Source organism: Pipistrellus hanaki (assembly GCF_964339955.1).
Source record: "Pipistrellus hanaki genome assembly, chromosome: 1".
Classification (NCBI taxonomy): domain Eukaryota; kingdom Metazoa; phylum Chordata; class Mammalia; order Chiroptera; family Vespertilionidae; genus Pipistrellus; species Pipistrellus hanaki.
The window spans coordinates 37,108,030-37,130,675 of NC_140503.1; the positions used below are offsets into that span (position 1 = coordinate 37,108,030).

At 40.4% G+C, this 22,646-nt stretch overlaps 1 protein-coding gene and 1 pseudogene across 9 annotated transcripts in view; one reads left to right on the top strand and one right to left on the bottom strand.

Moving 5' to 3' along the window:
• DDHD1 (DDHD domain containing 1) overlaps positions 1-6,838 on the top strand; it is an 86,032-nt gene extending 79,194 nt beyond the window's left edge. For all 8 annotated transcript variants that reach the window (XM_084877596.1, XM_084877602.1, XM_084877598.1 and 5 more), the window contains one exon: positions 4,195-6,838. In XM_084877596.1, coding sequence (XP_084733722.1) covers positions 4,195-4,376 — 182 coding nt within the window. In that variant the 3' untranslated portion in view covers positions 4,377-6,838. The remainder of the gene's footprint in view (positions 1-4,194) is intronic.
• Positions 6,839-17,863: 11,025 nt separating this feature from the next.
• Positions 17,864-22,358, bottom strand: LOC311611814 (small ribosomal subunit protein uS15m-like; annotated as a pseudogene). The gene is made up of 3 exons: positions 22,332-22,358; positions 20,847-21,464; positions 17,864-18,004 (listed from the first exon to the last, which is right to left on the bottom strand). The product of its transcript is annotated as a small ribosomal subunit protein uS15m-like (transcript).
• Between the last annotated feature and the right edge of the window lie 288 nt (positions 22,359-22,646).

A 22,646-nucleotide genomic window follows, 5' to 3' on the forward strand; every position in this document is an offset into this window, starting at 1 on the left:
TAAACACTGCGATAAAAATAATTCAAAGTGCGTATACATTTTTTAAGACACCCTCTATTTAATACTCTTTGGAAGGGTAGGTTTGCTTTAAAAAATTAGTTTTGGATACAAGAGATGTTTTCACTCTCCTTCAGTAAATTCTAAATATCATGAAGGATTAATCTTGGCAGTTTAAATTATTTTTATCAATTTTCCTTTTTCCACAACTCCTTTTTCCATTTTTTTAAAAAATACTGTATTTTGTCTTTAACAAAAGATATGTTACAGGTTTTTCTTTGGGTGTTTTAACTATATCCAAATCACAATATATTTATTTGCTTGCCTTTTTTCTGTTTTCAAAACAACTCTTACTTGATACAAGTTTTAAAATATTTTAGTATAACAAGCTGATTTCATTTTTTTTGTGTGTTTGTTTCTCCCTAGCCACAGTTTGTGTTGATCTAACTCAATGAATTCCCCTCGAGAAATGAGCTTATGAAAGTGCTCACTCTGGTCTCTGCTCATGTAGTTGTTCCTTATGTAAAGAAATAATTCAGTTTGCATATTTAGTTGGAGAAAGGAAAATCAGTTTATTCATACATTTGTCCTGCATTCAAGCAGCTGTTGTATCCACTGTCTTAAAGCCTTCCCAACTACATAGGCTGTTAGACCACTAATCGTAACCACACCAAAGTAACTCATTTGGTAATATGTATATGGCTCCTATTTCTCTTCCCCTGTTTTTATTCATTCTAGATTATTTACTAAATGTTTATCAGGAGCCAAGATACCAAGGTAGTCAACTAGAAAAGATTCCAAGATGAAACAGACTTAGGTACTGCCCAGAAAGATGTTGCTTACTTTTTAGTAAGACATCCATGTTGACAAGCCTTGTGCACAAAGGAATCCTCTGATGAAAGCCCAGCACTGAAGACACTTCCCTTCACTCGGTGTGGACTGCAGGCATTTGCTTTGGAGAATAGGGAGGGAAATGTGCTCGTCTGCATGCCTCCCCGGGAAAGAAAATGGTCCATGTTTTAAAGCGTATAAGCAAACTGCTGATGATTATTAGAAGCCAACATTTTTTTTCACGTTTTTACTTCTCTTCAGCTGTTCAGGAATCTTATTCTTTCCTTTGTGAATAGGAGAATTCTAGCACTTAGTCATCCGAGAAAGAAGGATAAAGTGACAATTTTATGGTTTTTTCTCTTTGACTTAACTCAGTGAGAGAAACTGAGGGAAAACTACCAAGCTGTGTTGTGCTGCCCATTCTTTATATGGTAACTAGAGGACCGGTACATGAAATTCGTGTGCTGGCAGGGGTGAGGGGAGCCCAGAGTCACTCAGCCTTGCCTGCACCCTCTCACAGTCCGGGACCTTTCCCTTCTTATCACCCACCTGCTCACTGCTCTTTTTACTGCTGGGCTCGCTGTGGCGGAGGTGGGAGAGGCTCCCGCCACCTCTGCTGCACTCACCAGCCCTGAGCCCACCTTCTGGCTGAGCAGTGCTCCAGCTGTGGGAGCGCACTGACCACCAGGGGGCAGCTCCTGTGTTGAGTGTCTGCCCCATGGTGGTCAATGCACATCATAATGACCGGTCATTCCACCATAACAGTCGCTCGGCTTTTATATAGAAATAGGAAAGTAGATCCATGGCAGTTCCAGGTAGATTTGGGCCCACTTTGGGCAAGACAACTCACAGCACATACAGGGTGGAGCAAAAGTAGGTGTACAGTTGTTTGTATGAAAAATAATATAAAATACTAATACAAGAATAAACTGTTTTTGCATACTCGCAACTATAAACCTACTTTTTCCCACCTGTATAGAATGATGCTGTCCTATAGAATCTCAGTCCCTTGGGAAATCTCTATACATAGGGGAGAGAAGGTGAGACATAAGCCCACCTAATTCTATCCATCCACCTGTAGAATCAATACAAATGTGAGGTTAGCCACACCAGCAGCCAGACTGCTTGATGTAAACTGTTTAAGGAAGGTGCAAGACAGAACAGTTTCACCAGATACAAGCTGGCTACCTAGATCCCATTTGGTAGGGACAAACTAAGATAAATAGAAAGGGATAGGAAGGGCCAGTCAGTTAACAATTATTAAAGTCCCTCTAGGTGATAAGAATAACAAGGGTAACAATTAAATTAGGCATTTCACTGTCTAATACATGAAAGGCAGTGCTACACATAAGAATAGCATAGTAAGAATAAATTTTAGGTACATAATATTAAAGTGGAGCCAATAGCACTTGTTATAACAAGTCTCACACTCTGACTTTAAAACATGGTTCAATTTAAGATTAGTTAGACTAGGTAGTAAGATATTCTACAGTAGCATTTTAAAGGGAATAGTTAGAAGTTATTTGGTGGTTTTCACCAATATTCATGCATAGGTTTCTCATCTTTTCTGTTTCTCTTATTTCTCCTTTTCCTTTATAACTAACTTCACCTTGACTCTTTCTCATCGTGCTTGAAAATTCGTTTCCTCTTTTATCATCTTCCTGTCCGTTGTGCCAGAATGTACCTCCAGTGACACATGGAACACAGAAGATAAAAGCAGCTGACATTACTACTCAGCTTCCACATACGGCTTTCAGCTATTTCTAACTTACGGATTAGCTTATTATAATTTAAATGACAGTTTAAAAAAACCTTATAAAAGCCTCTGTCCATATATCTAACAAATGGTTTAATAACCTAATTGGTATTTCATGCTGCTGGAATGTAAACCTTACTGGAAAATGTATAGTTGGATACATGGACATTTCGTGTCAGAAAAGAACAAGTGAATAGAAAAGTAACAACTGTAGCCCTGGCCAGATAGCTCAGTTTCCCCCACACTAGGGTTAAGGGTTCGATCCCCAGTCAGGGCACACATAAGAATCAACCAATTAATTTGTAAATAGGTGGAAAAATTGATGTTTTTCTCTCCCTCTCTCTCTAAAATTCAAATTTTAAAAAAAAGAAAAATAACAACTGTAGATGCATTTTTAAGTCACCAAATAGTATTGTCACAAAATAGTTGTTAAAATAAGTATTTGCTTAACATTTATATGAAATTAGTCTCTAGAACGATATGATTTCCTATATGCAATTACCAAAGTTTCGGTGTAAAACAAAACCCAACAACTTCTCCAACCTCCTCCTCAATTTTTGCCAGTTTCCACTTCTCACATCTTCTGGCTCTGGACAGTGAACAGACTTTCTGTGTCTAAGTGGTAGGGACTGGGTGTTTTTTGTTTTGAAGATGGACCCTTCAAAATACTGACTATTTGGCTCACTCACAATTTTAAAGGAGTTAGTTGGAACAGGTATTACAAGGACTTTTTGTGGATTTTAGAAAAGATGTGATTAAATTCACTGAATTGTTGAGTGCAGCATTGTTACAAATGAAGTCCTATCCCCCAAGGATCAGCACTCTTCCTCCCAGTTTAATGTTCCCAGCCACGGCAGACACTTATTGAGCACATGTATGTTCCACATGTTAGGCTCTGCTAGCTGGACAAAAATCTAGGCTGCCAAGTGGGGAAGAAAACTATGGAACTGTAAAAAGATGGTTATCTTATAGAGTATCCCCAGAGCTCTGGAGGGGTCGTTAGTGACCTCTTGCACTCCCACAGGTATTATTGCATGAAATCCTGGCCCATAATTCTGCAGGAGGGCTGCTTTCCTTATTTTACAGGTTAGGCACAAGGGAAAGCCAGCATTTTTTTCCCTCCAAATATACCAACTGAAATTATTTAATTTGGGGGAGAGAAGGAAGGGGGAGAGAAAAATCATCAATCAGCTGCCTCCTGCGCACCCTCTTGTAGGAATCAATCCTACACCCCGGGCATGTGCCCTAACCAGGAATCGAATCATGACCTCCTGGTTCATGGGTTGACACTCAGACCACTAAGCCACATCGGCCTGGTAGTGAATTTTTGTTTGTTTGTTAAGTTATTATTCCATATTAACCTGGGCACACAAAAAAAGGACTTACCACGTAGAATCCTGAGGTAATAAGGCTCTTCTGAGCTTTTTCCATATAATTAGAGTGGAAAGTCACTTTAAAATATATATACATATTTATCATTAGAAGAATCACTTCTATTAGCTAAATTTTTATCCTCAACTCGTAAGTCTATTTGGAACCTTTTTTATTGTAATAATTTATTCATTTGTTTGATTCCTTTTTCTTTTTTCTTTTTTTTTTCTTTTTTTTAGTGGAATTGGATCACAGAATTGACTTTGAACTCAGAGAAGGACTTGTGGAGAGCCGCTATTGGTCAGCTGTCACGTCACATACTGCCTATTGGTCATCCTTGGATGTTGCCCTCTTTCTTTTAACCTTCATGCACAAACATGAGCACGATGATAATGCAAAACCCGATTTAGATCCGATTTGAAATCGTGAAAGACATTAATGGTCCAATAATGATTTTTTTCTATTAAAGTGTGTCAAGATACAGAGATTTAAGGTTTAAGTATGTTTCAGTTTTGTTTAGAGCAAGAAATATTTGAATTTAAAAGCACTTTATTTTATTTAAAAACAAAACATTTTTTCAGTCCAAAAGAAGTAATTTACAGTTTTCATCATTTTAATTAAGAGTCTGATAGAACCCCCTGCAGAGAATCAAGCAAGACCTGGAAGTAAGGAACATTTGGGTAAACTTCAAGGTTTTAAATTGCAATCTAATTTCTCCCAAATATAAAGACATATTAATGGGTTGAATGTAACGTATTAATCAAAATATGTTATAAATCTAAAATGGTCAGTATGTAGTATATTCTATGTAAAGATCATAAGGTGGTATCATTGTTTTAGATTTCCACAATTCCTTTGAAAAAGGAGTGTAACAGATTTAATGTTTTGAATTTAACTTGTTTAGCAAAACTAATGCTAAAAGAGAAACAATATTTGAACTACTGTATTTATAATTTATTATTTCTGACAAATTGCTTTATTTCAATGTATGAAACATTGTTTTTTTAAATGTTTTCTTTGAACAATTTAAGAAGCACATTTATTTTCTATAGTGTTAAGGCCCCCCTTTTTTTTTTTTTAGAACTTATCTTTGTACTCTTCAGATGAATATATAGACACTGTGGCATACCTTGAGTATTTTTTTTTTTTCATTAAAAACTTGTAGTTTCACAAAATAACACTAGTTGAATTATTTTGAGAAAAAAAAAAAGGAACCTTTTATTATGTCACATGTATCTCAGAGAAAGCTAAAGACTTCTAAACTTAACATAGTACTCCATAAGGAGTACATTTCATTAACTTTACTGGAAAATTTAGTAAACTTTTTTGGAATCAGGAATATGACAACTATTTTAAATATATAAACATCTATGTGCCAAACAACATAAATAAAGGGACAGAGTGCCACTAACAGGTTCTATTTTAAAAGTGTTTCAGAAAACATGATTGAGACATAAGGCACAACAGATCAGAATTCCAGGGCATTAGAAGAGTTTTCCTCGGCTTACTCATTCCCACAGTGCTTTTCATCTGATGAGCTCAAAGTGCTTTAAGAGTCAGTGGTCCATGTAGTAGCTCCTCGAGGTGAGTAAATGAGTGTTTTTTTCATGTTACATGTTAATACACGAAGGCACCAAAACATGTAAAGTGCCTTGAATTAGATAACAGCAAATCAGAAGAGCTCAGTTTGAAGCAAGATCATATTCTTTGATAGCAATGACTAATAATTCACAGGTTACCTTTTAGTAGTTTGCAAACGGTAACAGAAGTTGTAATTCATAATTTGGAAAAATGACTGAAGCTGATACTTTACTCTGCTTGTCTTACACATTCTTGGGTTCTCACACACAAAGGAAGAGTCACCTAGAGGGGATCAGTAGCCGTCTCTGCCACAACCATCCTCGTTTCTGAGTGGCTTCCACTAGGTTCCACTTAAGGTGCTGTCTTCACTTCCCGCACAGGATCTTTCTAGCTTCCAGAAACCGTCAGCCTGGTGCACAGTTGGCCAATTGCACATCTCGCCTTCTTTCTTTATAAGGCAGTGGGATCTGTGGCTTACCTGTAGGTTTTACTCAGCACCATCAGTCAGTCCTCTTGTCTGTTTTGGCCTTTCATTGAATTTGCACAACATAAAACACTCCTTTTTAGTGTTTAAAAAGATTCCAAGGTTCCATGACCCAATATGTGACTACGAAACCCTTGCTATAAAAGGCTTTTGATGAGATCTTAGCAAAACTGAAGTAATCTCTTCTGAATTTAGAGATTCCTGTAAACTCAGGTCATTTTCATACCCTGCTTATTTCCTAGGTCTAACTTAGTTCTCAGGAAAGTTCAACGCATCTCATACAACTGTTAGTAAATGCTTGAGCATACGTTGCTGTGGGTGGCATGGCACTCAAATGCCTAAGAGCTTTAAGGAATTCATTCTTAACCACTGGAGTGTGAAGAGCCCTTTTTGAGTTTAATATTAAGTTTAAAAATATATATTCCCATAACTGTCGAAATATATCGGCTTCCCATTTTTCATATCCAGAAAACAAAATCAAACTTAGCCACATGGAATTTGAACCCTTGGAACAACAGTTAAAACCCCCTTTTCAAAATGAGATAGCCCAGATTACTGGGCAGGTGTTTTGTTTTCAGCTCATTACTTCGTCAACAGAGATGGCAGTTCTGACTTCACGGTACTCTTCTTGTTTCCATGTCTGCATGTTATCATGTAATGTACTTGTTTATACTCAAGTAATATACAGAATATGTATGATTTTGGCTTGATTTAGAAGCTAAGTCAGTTACTGAGTAACATTTTACAACTTTATTCCAGCAAGTACTAAATTGGCCAAAAAGATTTGTTTTTTTATACCATTAAAATTTTATTCTCTATTTTGTGTACATGCTATGATGATTCTTTTGATTACTGGTCAGATCGTTCAATTTTAATCCAGTTAGGCTCCCTAGGGTTATTTAAACGTAAAATGAAAATGTTTTTAGATTAAATTTTGTTTTATTTTTACTTTAAAATTAGCCTTTGCTAAAGCCTTTTCTTAGTTTATTCCTTTATTTTTAATAGTAATTATACTTATAATCCAGTGTCACTCTGTTTTGGAACATAATTATAAAGTATACTCTTTTCCAATAACTACTCCTTTATATGTGAAGCAAGCGTGGGAATCTTGTTTTATTTATTTCTGTCAAACTGCATCTGTCAACCTCTGAAAATTCTCACACTGAGCATGTTCTATGGAAGCCCTCTGTGACATGTAAACATTCATTTTCTTCCTCGCTGTGTTTTATTGTGAACTGAAGCATCCTGCTCTCCAAAGCATTGCTTCAAAACCCCACATCCCAGCTCTGTTCCTGCAAAGAGTAGACAGGAACAGAAAAGTCGCCAGTGCAGTGTCACGGCCGGTGACCCCATGCACTGCTGTGGAGTCAGACCTACCCCAGGGGGTTCATTGGGAGGCCTGGACGAGGGGAAATTAGTGCATTGCTGTTTGATTAATTAGGTTGGTTAATATTTCTGTCTTTCCAGCTACTAAAAAGGCTTTGGGACAGCGGCGGAAACTAATTTGAGTGTATGTTTTACTGTTGTTTTGTTTTTTTTAATCTTTTGTTAGGACGGAAATGAGGATTAAAAAGGGGGATGTTAAAGAAGGGTCAGGACTGGGTACAAAAAGGATATGGCATTCAGACGCTGGAGAACTGGAATATGACTAACACGTGTGACTGTTGGATAGTTGACTTGTGCAGTTATTCTCAGATTGCCTCTTATCTTGCTCTGCTGCCATCTCTAAGCCTCAGCCTCTGCCAGGAATCAGATGGTGCCCTGGCTGAACTGGAAGCACATTCATTAAATATTTTTGTGGTTAGGCATGGGCAATATGTATAGTTCCCTAACGTTTTATAACCCTTTGCCTACAAGAAAAACAGAGCACACTTGGCAGGAGGCATCCCCATTGAACTCTGTTACCTCGAAGATGGGGCTAGGGAACTCCCACACCACCTCCCTCATTTCTCCTTTTGCATCGACCAAGGGCAGAAGGAAGTTGCCAAGGAAATGTTTATAGTATTGAGCTTAGGGTAGTATACAGAAAGGCAGGATATAGGATTTCATCTCAAAGGTCTCAGTTTGTAAACATTAGTGCTGTGATGGAACAGCCCAGGTTTCATACTTTAGTGGATGTTTGTGATCATTTTCAAAAAAAATCTTAAAGTTTCTGTGTGTGAACAAATTTTAGAGATCATCTAGTCCAACCCCGTGTGGTTTTTTTAATATATTTTTATTGATTTCGGTAAGGAAGGGAGAGGAAGAGTGGTAGAAATATCAGTGATGAGAGAGAACCATTAATGGCTTCCTCATGAATGCCCCACACGGGATTGAGCTCACGACCTGGACCTAGGCCCTGATGAGGAATCGAACCGTGACCTGGTTCATAGGTCGATGCTCCACCATTGAGCCGCCATGGCTGGACACCCTATTTCAGTTCCATGCGAGCATTTAAATAACATAGAGGTCATGGAAAGGAAAGTGATGGGATAGTACATTAGGTTCAGCCCAAAGATTCAATGAAAGACTACACAACAGAAAGAGGGAAGAAGTGAAGTCTCCAAGGAAGGATATCGTGAACAACAGGATTCTGGAGCTGAAAGGGGTATAGAGATAATTTTCCAAAGCGTGTGTTGGGAAATGACAAATGTAAAAGATTCCTTTACAGCAAGGCTTTGGGAGCCTTTGACACACTAAAAGTGTGAGTCTGGGGCTATGGGGGAGGGAGGAGGGAGGGGAGTTTTTCTAAACTTATTTAACCAGACTTTTAAAAAATTGGAACATACTTAGAGTTGCCCACCACACTTAATTCCTTTATTATGAAGATTCATCCTTTCCTGTGAATACCTCATTTGACAAGTGGCCCTTCCTACCCTTTAAGATCACATGGCCAGCCAAAGACAGAATTAGAACCTTGTCCTAATTGCCAGCTATGTCTAAGACCACACTACCTATTTCCTTCCCCTGGTAGGTAGGGAATTCCTAAAGGTAGAAATGGCCCCTCTGTTTTTGCGCCTCCTCCCCACCCCTTACCCCAGCCCTCTTTGTAATTTGATGCTTTAGGTGCTGCAAACTCAGAATACCTCCAGGCTTGAGTTAGTTCCCTGGGGTCCTCTCTATTCCCTGACCCTCTTGAAAGATGCCCTCCCTGGTCCGGACAGCCTTCCTTTCAGTTTCAGACCCAGGGTATCCAGGAAAAAGAAAAGCAAAAGAGTGAAAAAACAGAAATACCCAGGAAACATTTTGTTTTTCACTCCAGCGACCAACACAAATTTGGTAGGGAAAAGTTGCATAGTGTAAAATGTTTAATGTTCCTTTCATTCTCATGATGTTTATATATAGCCTTTTAGCAATGTATTATAAGCAGACCCTTTTAAAATAGTTACAACATAGGTTAACTAATAGGAATTTTAAATTCTAAGTGATACACATTTTGGAGAACGGGAGAAAAGGTTTTGCCTTTATAAATGGTATAAATGTGTGTGTGACTGCGCACGCGTGTGTTCTCCCCAAAAATAGTCTCTTGGCAAATCATAAGACTTTTCCTCTGTCTTTGTGTTTGAGGAGGTTGTGGGAGTGTGCTTAGTATTGTCTGTTACCTTATGGTTTTTCGTTTATACACAACAGGGTGCAACTTGCTTCCTCCCCACCCTGCAGTTATCAGGATGTGTTGGAAAGCTATTCTTTAGGAAGATTACATCTGGTCTTCTGTTGGAGTAAGATGAAAAACAAGTATATTAACACTTCACCTTTAATGCTTTCGCCTGCGAACATCAGATATCTGTGAGCACCATTCATCTCTTCCCTTGACTGCACCCACACTCACTACCATCTCTGCTTGATCTCTGAGAATAGTTGATTTCCTGTGTGCTTTTTGTTAAAGGTGTAACTATTTTCTGGCTGTCGTGGTACATACATCTCTGCCAGGAAGCACCTGGGGAGTCCTTTGCTCTTTGCTCGTAGGTACATTTCTCTGAAGCAGCTGGCACTGTGACTCTCCTGAGACCCCAAAGATGGTTTTTCTCCATCTATGTATGTATGTATGTATGTATGTATGTATTATCTAAAATGTGTTTATTGAGATAGTTTCCCATTTATCATAATTTGAGATCCTTTTAGTGCTGCTTCCTTCCGAAGGGACATCCTTCTGTAAGCCTTGCTTTTCCTCCTCTTGGCGGACAGAGAACAGTGAAGCAGCCAACCCACCACACTGCCGTTTGTGCGTGGCTACAGATGGTGGTGGCTTTATAGCATCCCGGGCATTTTACATCCATGAAGTAGGGACTGGGGCTCTGCACCGGGCGCTGCTGCTGTGTCTCCTCTTCTCTTCTGGAGAGGGGTGGGGAGGTCCTTCGAGAGAGGCATGTTGTGGGGAGGTCGTCCCCGCCGGAAAGGCGTGTTTTCTCAGCTGCTGTGTCTCCTCTTGGGGTCCCTCTCCTTAACAGTACTATTCGCGCTCATGACTGCGGTACCAACTACGTGGCCTTTTTCCTTCCCTTCGTTACTTTCCTTTTCAGTGGTCAAGGCCGGTTAATTTTCTCAGCTCCTCAGTTTTACTGAAGGATTGTTCCTGTTTCTATCTCTGGAGTGATCAGTTTGGATGGGGGGGCGGGGGGGGGGGGGGATACTGTAACTGATTTTAGAATTGTCTGGTTTTTATATTTCTCAATTAGAACTGAATAATTTCTTTTTTTGTTGTTGTTAATCCTCATCTGAGGATATTTTTTTCATTGACTTTCAAAGAGAATGGAAGGGAAGGAGGAAGGGGGAGAGAATCATTGATGTTAGAGAGACACATCAATTAGTTGCCTCCCGCACACACCCTGCCTGGGGTCCGGGATTGAACCTGTGACCCTTGGGTACGCAGGTTGACGCTCTAAACCACTGAGCAACACTGAATAATTTTAAGTCAGTGAGTTAAGTGTAATTTTCTGGATTATACTGTGTTTCTCTAGCTAAATTGATCCATGTGCCACCTCATTCACCAAAAGCAAGTAATTGTGCCCTGTAGTAAACAGCCTACGAGAATAGGCTGATCTAAGCGTTCTTGGGAATGTAACCCTCCTGATTCTGTACAGTTCCTGGTAATCCTCCCAAAAAGTTTATGAGGAATGAATAATATTAAAATCTACCTACTGATGAGCTATTATCACCAACCTCCTACTAGGAGGGTTGGTGGCTATGGTGGCACACAGTCTCGCTCAAGAACATCGGAGGATAAAGTACACATATAGGAAAAGATTGGCAAGTTCTGATCTTTCAGAGTATAATCCACTCAAACACAACTTCTCAGTTCAGGGTTCAAAAGATGATGTGGTTCTCAGGCTGATCTGAAGGTAGGTTGACTAGTAGGAAGTCAAGCCCCAAAACCCATGCAGATTGCAACTACTACTACATTTCCATTTACCTTCCCATGCCCCACCCTTTGGGTGGCGCCAGACTGACCGAACAGTGGGATTTTTTAAATTTTTATTGATTTCAGAGAAGAAGGGAGAGGGAGAGAGAGATAGAAACATCGATAATGAGAGAGAATCATTGATTGGCTGCCTCCTCTACACTCCCCACTGGGGATCAAGCTGGCAACCCAGGCATGTGTCCTGACGGAATCGAACTGTGACCTCCTGGTTCATAGGTTGATACTCAACCTCTGAGCCAAACCAGCGGGCTGCACAGTGGGATTTTAGATGTATGTAAGAACCCAGGAACTGCAGTGCTAGACAAAGTCATCCCCTAAAATGTGGTATTAGATTGGAAAAGAAAGGTCCAGGATGTAGGGATGACGTAGATAGCATCCCGGGCATTTTACACCCATGAAGTAGGGACTGGGGCTCTGCACCGGGCGCTGCTGCTGTGTCTCCTCTTCTCTTCTGGAGAGGGGTGGGGAGGTCCTTCGAGAGAGGCATTGTTCCAAATGTGAGGATTCCTCCCATCCTCACATTTGGAACAATGTGAGGATGGGAGGAAGAAATGGCAGATGTGGGGAAGGAAGGAGACTTGGTGCATGATCGTGATGGTCTGACAACTTAGACATTTCAGAAAAGTTAGCCCAGAAGCTGTTTCTGAGAAAGGGGAATGAGGTGCCGTATGTCTGATCACAGCGTTCCCTTGACTGAAGCCTTTTGACAGCTGCATTTATCATTGGAGGTTCCTCACAGCCCAGTCCAACTCCGGCCTGATCTGCCACTGCCTGCCTTCAGCATCAGATTTCTGTCACAGCAAACTGCATGCCATTCTCCTATGAGTGCATGCATTTTATTTATTGTAGTGATTACCTGTTGTTTTTAATCTGCCCAACAAATTTTCTCCTGGGTCCTCCCCATCTCCTCATGAAGGACTGCCCTGGCCCTGCTCACGCCATGTGAGTCTAATAGGCTACAGATCCTAGAACAGTCTTTGCAACTTTCCTCACTCCTGGCTAAAATCATGCTCTGATTTGTGTAAGTCCCTATTAGTACAGCTCAGGTGCAGCACCATGTACATGGCCAAGTGAGAAGTACCATACTTCCCGCCCCGCGAGCCAGCATGAGCCCAGAGATGGGCACATGACCCAAACCAGACCAAGCAGCAGCCCTCCATAAGATTTTATTTGCTGGCCCTGAAATGCGGATAGCCTTCTACGGCTATTCAATATAATCCAGTGGCACATGGTGTGATATGAGCATGGAGCCATCGGTGGCCAGGTTCCATCCTTTTTTCGGCCACATGGGTTGTGTCCACCTGCTGTGGGGGAGAAGGCAGTTTATACACAGGGACAAGGCAGGAGGTCTTGGGGGGCTGAAGCAAATGCCATCTTTAGATTTCCCAGTTACACTTTTATTAGCTTAAGCTATTTTCAGGTGGGTTTCTCTCTGTTAGATCCAGAAGAGTTCAAGTTAGTCATCATTTGAGCAAAAATAACCTCCATATCCCTAGTGGGACTTCTGTCCTTGAGATAGTGTCTCATAAAGCCTTTCTCCAATCCTCTGAAATTAATAACTGCTTCTGAATCTCCTGTCACAGTCCCTTCAGGCTGCTATAGAAAAAACAAACATTACGGGTGGCTTATAAACATTTCTCACAGTCCTGGAGGCTGGGAAGCCCCAGATCATGGCACCAGCAGACTCGGAGTCTGTGAGAGCCCTCCATCTCCTGGCTGTCTTCTCCCTGCAACCTCACATGCCAGAAGGCACTAGGACCTCTTTGGGTCCCTGTTACAGGGCATTAATCTCATTCATCCTCTACCTTCATGACCTAGTCACTTCCCAAAGGCTCCACCTCCAAACTATCACATTAAGGATTCGGTCTCAACATGTGAATTTGGGGAGATGTATTCAGTGCATAGTGCCACCATTAACAATACCTCAGTAGCTGCACTGCATTCATTTGCCTTGATTTGGGGTTTGATTACAGGTCTCATTCCAACTCCTTTGCAATTCTTTGAAGGTAGGGAGCATGTCTTAATCATCATGGGACCTCCCACAGGGCATCACCTCATAGGTGCTTCAGTTTATTAAATTATGTATATCTAGACTGGTGCCATGCTATGCGTTTAAAAATATAAACACTCCTGCTTTCATAGAGTTTACACTCTAGTAGGGAAATCACATGTCCAAAATCCATGGAAATTTCTGAATCGGAAGAAACCTTGAGAAAAGGTAAACTCTACCTGGGATCAGACAAAAGAGACCTTGCTTTGTTCACCACCAAAGAAATGGGTTAAAATAGTTCTTAAGATGCAGCAGAAGAGCGTGAAGGATACATCAGGATGAGCTTGAAAATAGAACTTGGGTGTACCACTTTAAAAGACTGTTGTACCTGTGAAAATGGAAAATGCCTAACTACATGTTTAGAATTACAGGCACTCCACAACCTGTGCCCCACAGTGACTCAGTGGCAGTTCCCTGCTGACCAAGTACTTCCTTCTAAGGTGACCAGACATCCCGCTTTTGGCGGGACAGACCCGATTTTTAACAATTTGTCCTTCGACCCGATTTTTGGAAAGAATTTTTGGAAAGAGGGACGTCTGGTCACCTTATTCTTGCCATATGCTATTCCCTAAGCATAACCGCGTGTGTTCACAGCTCTCTACCTTTGTACTTGCTGTTCTCTCACCCCGGCATTTGCTGTGTTTCCCTCCATTTATTGAACTTTTACTTATTCTGAAGTATTCACTGCATTCACAATTGGGGGGAGGGTCTTCAGTGCATTTCCAATTCCTTCCAGTTCTCTATAGCAGACAGTACTTTAAGACTTAACCTCTGCAACTGAAACATTATGGAAGGGAGGACTCGCAAAGAAAAGATGGAGTTCATGGGAAGTGAGAGTTGATCAATTAGTTTGCCTTTGTGAGAGACAGTACTGCGTTTTGTTGTATTTTATTTATAAAGAAGGGAATGTATTCTAAGTGTCAAATAGCAATTAACCAGGTCCACAACCTTTTTGGAGGCTAAAGATCACCTGTACCTCAATATAAATGCACCCCAAGATAAGTCCCTCCGCAAAACATCTGCCTCTGATGGCTGACTGGCCACGTGGTGTACTAATGATGACTTCTGTGGGAAGAATCTCAGCTCAGTGCGAAGAAAGGCCTAGTCAGGGTGTCAGCACTCACACAGGTGGTGCGAGTGGACAGTCGCCTAGGCAGCAGAGGGCATCTTTGGGGGCTGTCTGAGCCCACCCCTCAGAGTAACGCCAACTTAGACATTCGTTTCTGACACCTCAAATCCTGGGAATTTTTCTCAACCAGATGTATGCTTATAAAGATTTGCTACTACCACCTGTCTCGAAGGTTTCTCTGCTCATGTTTCCCCTAAAAAGATTCAAGGATACATCTACATACACAGGAGTGGAAGCTTACTAGCCAGATAGATTAAATCTTCAATCGTGTGGCCATTAAAGTCATTGTTAACATGGAAGGGTCTGCTGTTCTAGATGCCTTTAGGTGTGTTTCCTCATTCAATGTGCCCAGTACCCCTATGAGGTAAATACTGTAGTTAGGCCTTATTTTCCAACAAGGAAACCAATCAAGAGACAGGAAAGTTTAGGTAAAGCCCCCAGGCACACAGCTGCAAGATGATGGTGGTGTGGCCCCGTGGAAGTCAGCACTCACACGGTAGCACTTAAAACCTGTGCTCCCCGCCTCCCCGCCTCCCCGGCTGCAGGCCCATTCTAGGTGGGCCTCGGGACCAGAGCCCACACACCTGTCTCCAGTAGAGAGGCCTGAGCATGGTAACTCGGTGTCAACATTCTAGCTAACTCTCCTGCTGGTGGTCTCGATTGCCGGGAGAACATCCACAGTGCCAGCAAGTGGGAGAGAAAGGAGCCTGTTTCCTCAGAAGAATAAACCAAAGCGAGCGCTTCCTGCTTTGCCTCCGTCAGCTGGGAGAAGGACCCGTGTCTTCACACGTGAGTTGCCCAAGGAATGTAATCTTATCTGTGTTCCTTGCAGCACAAGCAGCCGCTAAATATTCTTACCCAGGAGTAAAATAGTCCCGGGGATGGTCAGGCCACATTACCCAGGTTTAAGAAGGCTGAAAATACCCTGTATTGTAATCTGTCATAATCCCAGAATTCAGACCCTGAAACCTTTCCATCAGTTCTCTCAAATGATTAATAGAGATAAAGGCACTCAGGTTCTCAGCTGTACAGGGACCCTAGGGGAGTGAATAATTGTCACCAAGAGAAACTAGAACTCCCATTCGTTTAAATCATGTGTTAGTTTCTCTGAGAGGCTTGTCAGACTCAGGTTTCCACTCAGCTGACATTCATAGAATCCTGTGACCACAGAACTTAATGATTACTTAAAGCAAATTTTAAGACGCGGGAGCACAGTCATGTTTGTAGAAAAGTATGTCTCATAGGACTTGGTTGATACAACAATCTTATTAACATGAGAACCATAAAATTTGTGTTATTTGTCTAGACTTGAAATTGACATATGCCTCGTTTACTTTTGCTACCCATTTCTCATTTAAAAATCGTTAATATTTACAGCCTAACGTGTTACCATTATAGTGGGAATGAAAGGCAAGTGATATCTGACGCCATCACCATTCTCTGTTTGGAGGGGTTTCATGATTTTGGCAACCCTCTTAATGCTCAGCAGTGAGATCATTGAATCAAATAGCTATGCCGTTCATGGTTCATCTATATACTTTCATAGCTAGATTTTACAGCCTGGTCTCAGCCTTGAGAATTAAATATTTCAACATCCATACGCCTTTAACTTCATTGCTTAAAACTTGCCCCACATTTTTGCTGTTGGCCTTTGTCCTACTTTTTGGTATGGCTCTAAACAGGCTGAGCCTTCAGTAAACTATGCTGTTCAGATTCTTGCATAACATTCCAGCTTAGAACACAGTAGTCCTTTTGTTACAGAGGAACCAGCTAAAGAATGTTCTCATTTATGGGGTAGCAAAAACCTCAGACGTTACCTATATCATACTGCTCTCCATGTTAAAAAATATTTTACCTAAGTAGGCTCTTAATTGCACATGGCACTGAAGAGAACAGTGTTGACTAAACACAAAACTATGAAGACAATATTTGTGGTGAAAATGTAATCCAAAAATACACTCAGAGACATATGTCAACACGTATGTGTGTCCTTAACTAATTCAGCAATGAATGCAAGCTCTTTCTCCGCCCTCCGTATTAGCTGAACTGGGAGGTGATGGTAGGAAGTGCCCAGGTAGCCGACATAACCAACTGTTTATCAAGTGTTGGCTGACCTTTAGTGAGTGGCCAGTTGTCAAGCAAGGGTGGCATAAAGATAGTTTTTAAATCCTTCAGTTATTTATTTGAAGATTTGACGATCTTCCAGCTGCAAGGCCAGCGTGCCCGGGTATGTAACTCAGATTTTTGCAACAGAAGGTTGTCCCTCAAGATCTTTTCCTTTCACAACCAATTCGCAAACTGCCCTTTCTGTCTGCACCGTGTACCACGGCTGCCTGAGCACCAGGGCAGTAAAGACTGCAGTATATCTAAAAATCATAGTCCTAAAACCCTCGGGCAGACAAATGCCATTGATCTCAATGTCACATTCAGGAAGTCACTGGTCCAAGTACCATCTTCAGCAAATTCCCAGGCATGACCAAACTTGCTAGGAAACCAGAAGAGAATTCTGGGAAACAGGCCAGGATCCTGTGTGTTATTATATAGCATTCAAGCCAATTGTGGTTTCAAAATTCTTTTGAGATGGTTACTCAATAATCAAAATGCATTCAACAGTGCTGGGCCACAGATCTTGATGCAAGAAACACACCACAGACGCGTGCTTACATATCGGTAGAAAAGTTTGTTTTGTGTTTGAATTTGAGTGAAACCTACTGGTGAGGCATTACCAAATACTAGGTATAAAACTGGATTAGGGCTTTCTATCAAATATAATCAGGCTAATCCCTTACCTTCTGTCGCCCCTGTTTTCAAAGATGCTGTGAAGAATGAATAAGAAAACATTTTACTTACGATGTTGTTATAAGCACAAAGAAGACAGGACTCAGAAGATATGAACAAGAAATGGTAAGCCTTTAAGAAGCTTTAACAAGTGAGTCATAGTATTCCTAAATAATCTATTAATGGGGATATGATCTCAATAAAAATGCAACAGCATTTTTTTGGAAGCCAGAAAAAATTTCTCAAATTCATATAGAAAAACAAACAATCAAACAAGGATAGCCAGGAAACCTCTTAGGGGGAAGAAATGTAATAAGGATGATCTACACCTACTATAGAGGAAGACATAGCAGAAAGCTGCCGTGATCAGAGAGGAACGGTGTGTGACAAGACAAGAGAGATCAGGGGGATACACTAAGAAAAACCAGAACTGCATCAAATAGACCGACTTAGTTTATGAAGGAGATGACATTTTAAGGAAGAAGAATCTAAACTGAAAGGACAAGATACCACTTTTCACCTATAATAATGACAAAGTTCAAAATGCTCGATAACATGCTCTGTTGATCAAAGTAATGGGAAACAGGTACTCTCAAATGTGTGCTAGTGGGAATGTGAAGAGGTATAGCCTGTTTGGAGGGTTCAGCAACAGCTATTAAAATTGAAAATGCCCATACCCTTTAACTCAGCAAGTCTGCTTTTGCAAAGCTACCCTTCAGATATTCTCACACAAGCAAAATGACCTACATATAAAGTAATTCATTGCAGAATTGGTGACAGAAAAAGATTATAAACAATGTAAATGGCCATGGATTTGGAATTATTAAATAAATGATGTTATCTCCATAAAGTGGAAGGATGTGCAGTTTAAAAATTAAGAAAATTAGCTCTGGCCAGTTTGGCTCAGTGGATAGAAGGGTTGCGGACTGAAGGGTCCCAGGTTTGATTCCCATCAAGGGCATGTACCTTGGTTGTGGGCACATCCCCAATAGGAGGGGGTGTGCAGGAGGCAGCTGATCAATGTTCCTCTCTCATCAATGTTTCTAACTCTCTATCCCTCTCCCTTCCTCTCTGTAAAAAATCAACAAAATATATATTTTTTAAAAGAGTAAGAAAATTAAAGGTACGGCAGTTCTATAAGTACAGGCATGAAACAATCCTCAGGCTACATGGTTAAGTGAAAACCAAAACGGAGAACAGTATGTATAGAAGATAGAGTGTATAATATATAGAATGTATACTATTGTGGGAAGTGGGGGTAATCGAAAATACCTCTAAGATAAACTAATTCTCATGGCTTTTTCTGCAAATGAGAATTAGGTAATTGAAGGACTAGTGGGGGAGGACACCACTTTTAACTATATAATCTTTTGTGCCTTTTGAATTTTTAATTGTATGCATGAGTTACCTATCCCAAAGTGGGTGTATGTCTTCAAGAAACAACAAACAATACAACCCTGATAAATTTACATACCTCCATCTAAATACTCTTCTTCTTTTGAGAATATTGAGCAATATGGGAGATTGTAGAATGTAAAAAATAGGAAAGAAGTGTCTTTCCCAGACATTTAGAGAAATAAAGGACCAGGATCTTTAAAAGTAGGATGATTTAACTATCTGTCTGAGCATTCTGAAAGAACTTCAGTAACAGAATTGTTGGCCCAGACATGGCTATAAGTCAATCTAATAATCTAAATGACTTTTAAAGTCATAACTCTTGCCCATGAACCCTAGGCTTTGAGTGGTCCAAACATTATAAAAATTGTATTTAAATATGCTCAGTAGAATTTAGATCACATACTTTCTCATAAACCTGGGAATTCTAAAATGACTTTGTTGTTTTGTTTTGTTGTACTTTTGAATTGTTTGTTTCTTTTATGTGGTGAATAATGATAGGCAATGGAGGGAAATGTATCCAGATGACTATGAAATCCAGTTCTTCCTATGATGGAGATGAAGGAAATTATGTAATATCAAAATGGCCTCACTGGAGTGGCTTAAGGGGTTGAGCATCGACCTATGAACCATTAGGTCACAGTTTGATTTCTGATCGGGGCATATGCTCAGGTTGCAGGCTTGATCCCCAGTAGGGGGTGTGCAGGAGGCAGCTGATGATTCTTGCTCATCATTGATGTTCATATATCAAAGGGAGAGGGATGTGTATATATATATATATATATATATATATATATATATATATATATACATACACATACACACACACACACACACACACACACATCCCTCTCCCTTTCTCTCTGAAATCAATAAAAATATATTTTAAAAAAAATAACAACTGACTGTAGCCACTACCAGTGGGGGAATATTTGCTCCCAACTTCACATAAAAGCCAAAGAAGAAGTCGTTGCCAGTACTCCACCTTGCAGCCTCAAGGTTCACATTCCCTTAGAGGAGCCATTGTTTTTGCAAAACACACTAACATGTTTTGGGACAGGCCTGGAAAAGCTCAAAATAGTTCTGTATAATAGGAGAACTGAGCTGAGGAGTGGAGAACCCTAGAGCCCAGGTATGAAAGGGGTCTGTCTCCAAGGGACATGGAAACCAAAAACCTCTGTAAAGTTTGCTGCACACACAGATGCCTGTGTGAATGATAATTTAGGGGAACAATGGGGAAAGGGCTGATATTCCTCACTTGGGACAAAACAATGTAGAATAGTAAAAGCATGTGGTAAAGCAAAACAGTTGATAAATCAAAGTAATTCTTCAAATCCTGAGGTGATTGGAAATTGCTTAAATTACCCAGAGTTCCCTGAGGAGGAACACAAGAGCTCAAGTAATTTCCTTTGAATTTCAAAGGAGAAAGTAATCCCACTGACATCTGGGCTACACCCCCCACCACTCAAAACCTGCACAATGAGATTATGAAATGGGCAATACATTTCTATATCAACAGCATTAAGCAGGCCAATGGAAGTGCTGGGTATTCATCACTCCTTTCTCAAGAAATGTTCAGAGATATAAGCTCACCCATTCTCCAATTCTTAGTCAGGAAATAAAACTTCTTAGGACTTTCCTGAGATGTTTTTTAAATACTTGCTTCCTCCAAAGAACTTCCTAAGTATTTACTCACAAAAATATTTCCATGTTTTTCTTCTAGTACGTTTATGAATCAGTTTGTTGACATTTAAATCTGCTGATCTTTTTCAAATTTACATTGGTATACAGAGTGAAGTATTTTCTTCCCATCTCGGTTAACTGTTGAAACATTTTTTTTAGGGGATAATCAATCCTTCCCCTATTTAATTAAAATGCCACTTTTATCATGCTAAAATTATTCATATGTAAGTCTATTTCTGGATTCTGGAATGGATGCCATTGACTTCATTCACAGAGCACACTGTTTTGGTACAGTTTTATAATGTTATGCTATCTTGTGGGGATAGTTTACCCTCATTATTCTCCCCCTTTGGAAAAAAAAAAAAAAAAAAAAACTTGAACAAAATGTATTGCTTTTCCTGATGGCCTCTGGTCCGGCTTTGGAAGAGCTTATTGGGTTCATCTGGCCTTGTTTCCAGGCTGCTGCTGCTTTCAAGGCCCTTTTTTGCTTCTTCAGCTTTTGAACCTCCTGGTAAAGCCAAATGCACAGAGCCTTCTTGGTCGCCTAGCGGTAGTGGGCTTTTCAGTAGTGCAGAGGGCCAAAGGTATACTCAATCCTCATGCATATCGTCTCAAAGACATTGTAGTTGGCCTCACAAAATGTTTGAGCATCTTTTTCCTCTGGCCAATGCTCATCAGCAAATGGCACTTGCGAGCTTTGTTCTTTTCATGTTTCTGCCTGTGTGTTCTTCATAATTGTGGATTTTGACATTCAAGGCAACAATTTGAGCCTCTGGGAAGCTGGTGTCCTCAGGGTTTGCCACAATTGTTCTTTCTTGATTTTAGTTTCTCTTTCTGGTTCCCCATTCCCAAAGACAAGAGTCTTTTCATCACATCATCAACCTTCTCAGTGCCAAGGACCTTTTGGTAATCTTTGAGGAATGTGGAAGAGGGCAGGTCATCTCCTTGGCTGGGCGGGACTGGTTTCTGGATGAGGAAGAGGAAGAGATGGCCAGGAGGTGAGGGGAGAACCTGGAGGGTCAAGGGGAAGCTGGGCGCACCTTCCACCTATGGGCTGGGGCCTGTGGCCCGGGGGAAGTCCGCACCCTCCTCGCAGCCCTCAGCCTGGTGTGCTTTCTCTATTAAAACATGGCTTACTTATTAATTTTGTTGTTTATTCTTTTAAAGGGGAAGAATTAAATTTTAGTGAAGAGAATGAAGCTCTTAATTCTTCTTTTTCTATTAGGTAAATATAATTATAAATTTAAATGTCTTATGGGTTTTTTTATTTTGGAATTGTTGGCAATTAACTTTTCCTAAACAACACACCTAATGACAATTGAAATTTTAAAAAATACACTTTTTATTGACTTTCCTTAAAATGGCCTTTTTCTGTTCCCTAATATCTTAATAAATTATTATACAGTGAGTCAAGCTATAATCTGCAGATCAAGAAAAAGTATAATACATCTCTAGCTTCTCTCCCTGCCAAGAAGTTGCTTTATCTATTAATTTAATTCTTTAGCAACCTAGCCAGTATTCCTTTTTTGTGTGTGCCGCTTTGGTATTATGATGAACCAGTTAGTTCTGTTTCTTTTAATTCAAGGCAATCTAGCAGCCTTTTACTTTTTACTTGTGACTGTCCCAAGTGCTGGAGAGAGAAAACTCAATAAGCCAAACTCCCCTCTCTCTACTGCTCCCTACCTGAAGGAGCTGAAAGCCTGTCCTACTGGTATAGATGGCTCTACTAGCCTCAGTCAGACTTTGTAGAAATACGTGTCACTAGACAGAACAGGGAGAAGGGGGATTGCTTGACCCAGATTATTTGCCATAACTAAAAACAAGAAACAAAAGTTAAACTGGTTAATATGCATGCTCAGTAGTCAGAAAGATTCTCACAGCAGTATTATTTGTAGAAACCCTCATGAGCCTGAATGAAGCTCTTGTTTGGCTCCCTAAATTCTGCCAGGGTTGAATCCCGGATTGTATTTCTCAAAGGGAAGCCTTGGTCCTGCCTGCTCTGCCAAGGAGACTTGAGGGTGGAGAGGCCTCTGTTTCTCCACTTTTCTGGATTCCTGACGCCAGTGCCCTCTGGGAGTAGGAGAACCAGTTTACATATTGGGTCGGCAACTAAGTAATTGCGGATTTTTAAAAGAAAATCAAAGACAATTTTTTCATGGAACTAAATAACTTTATTCTGTAATGTATTGCCCA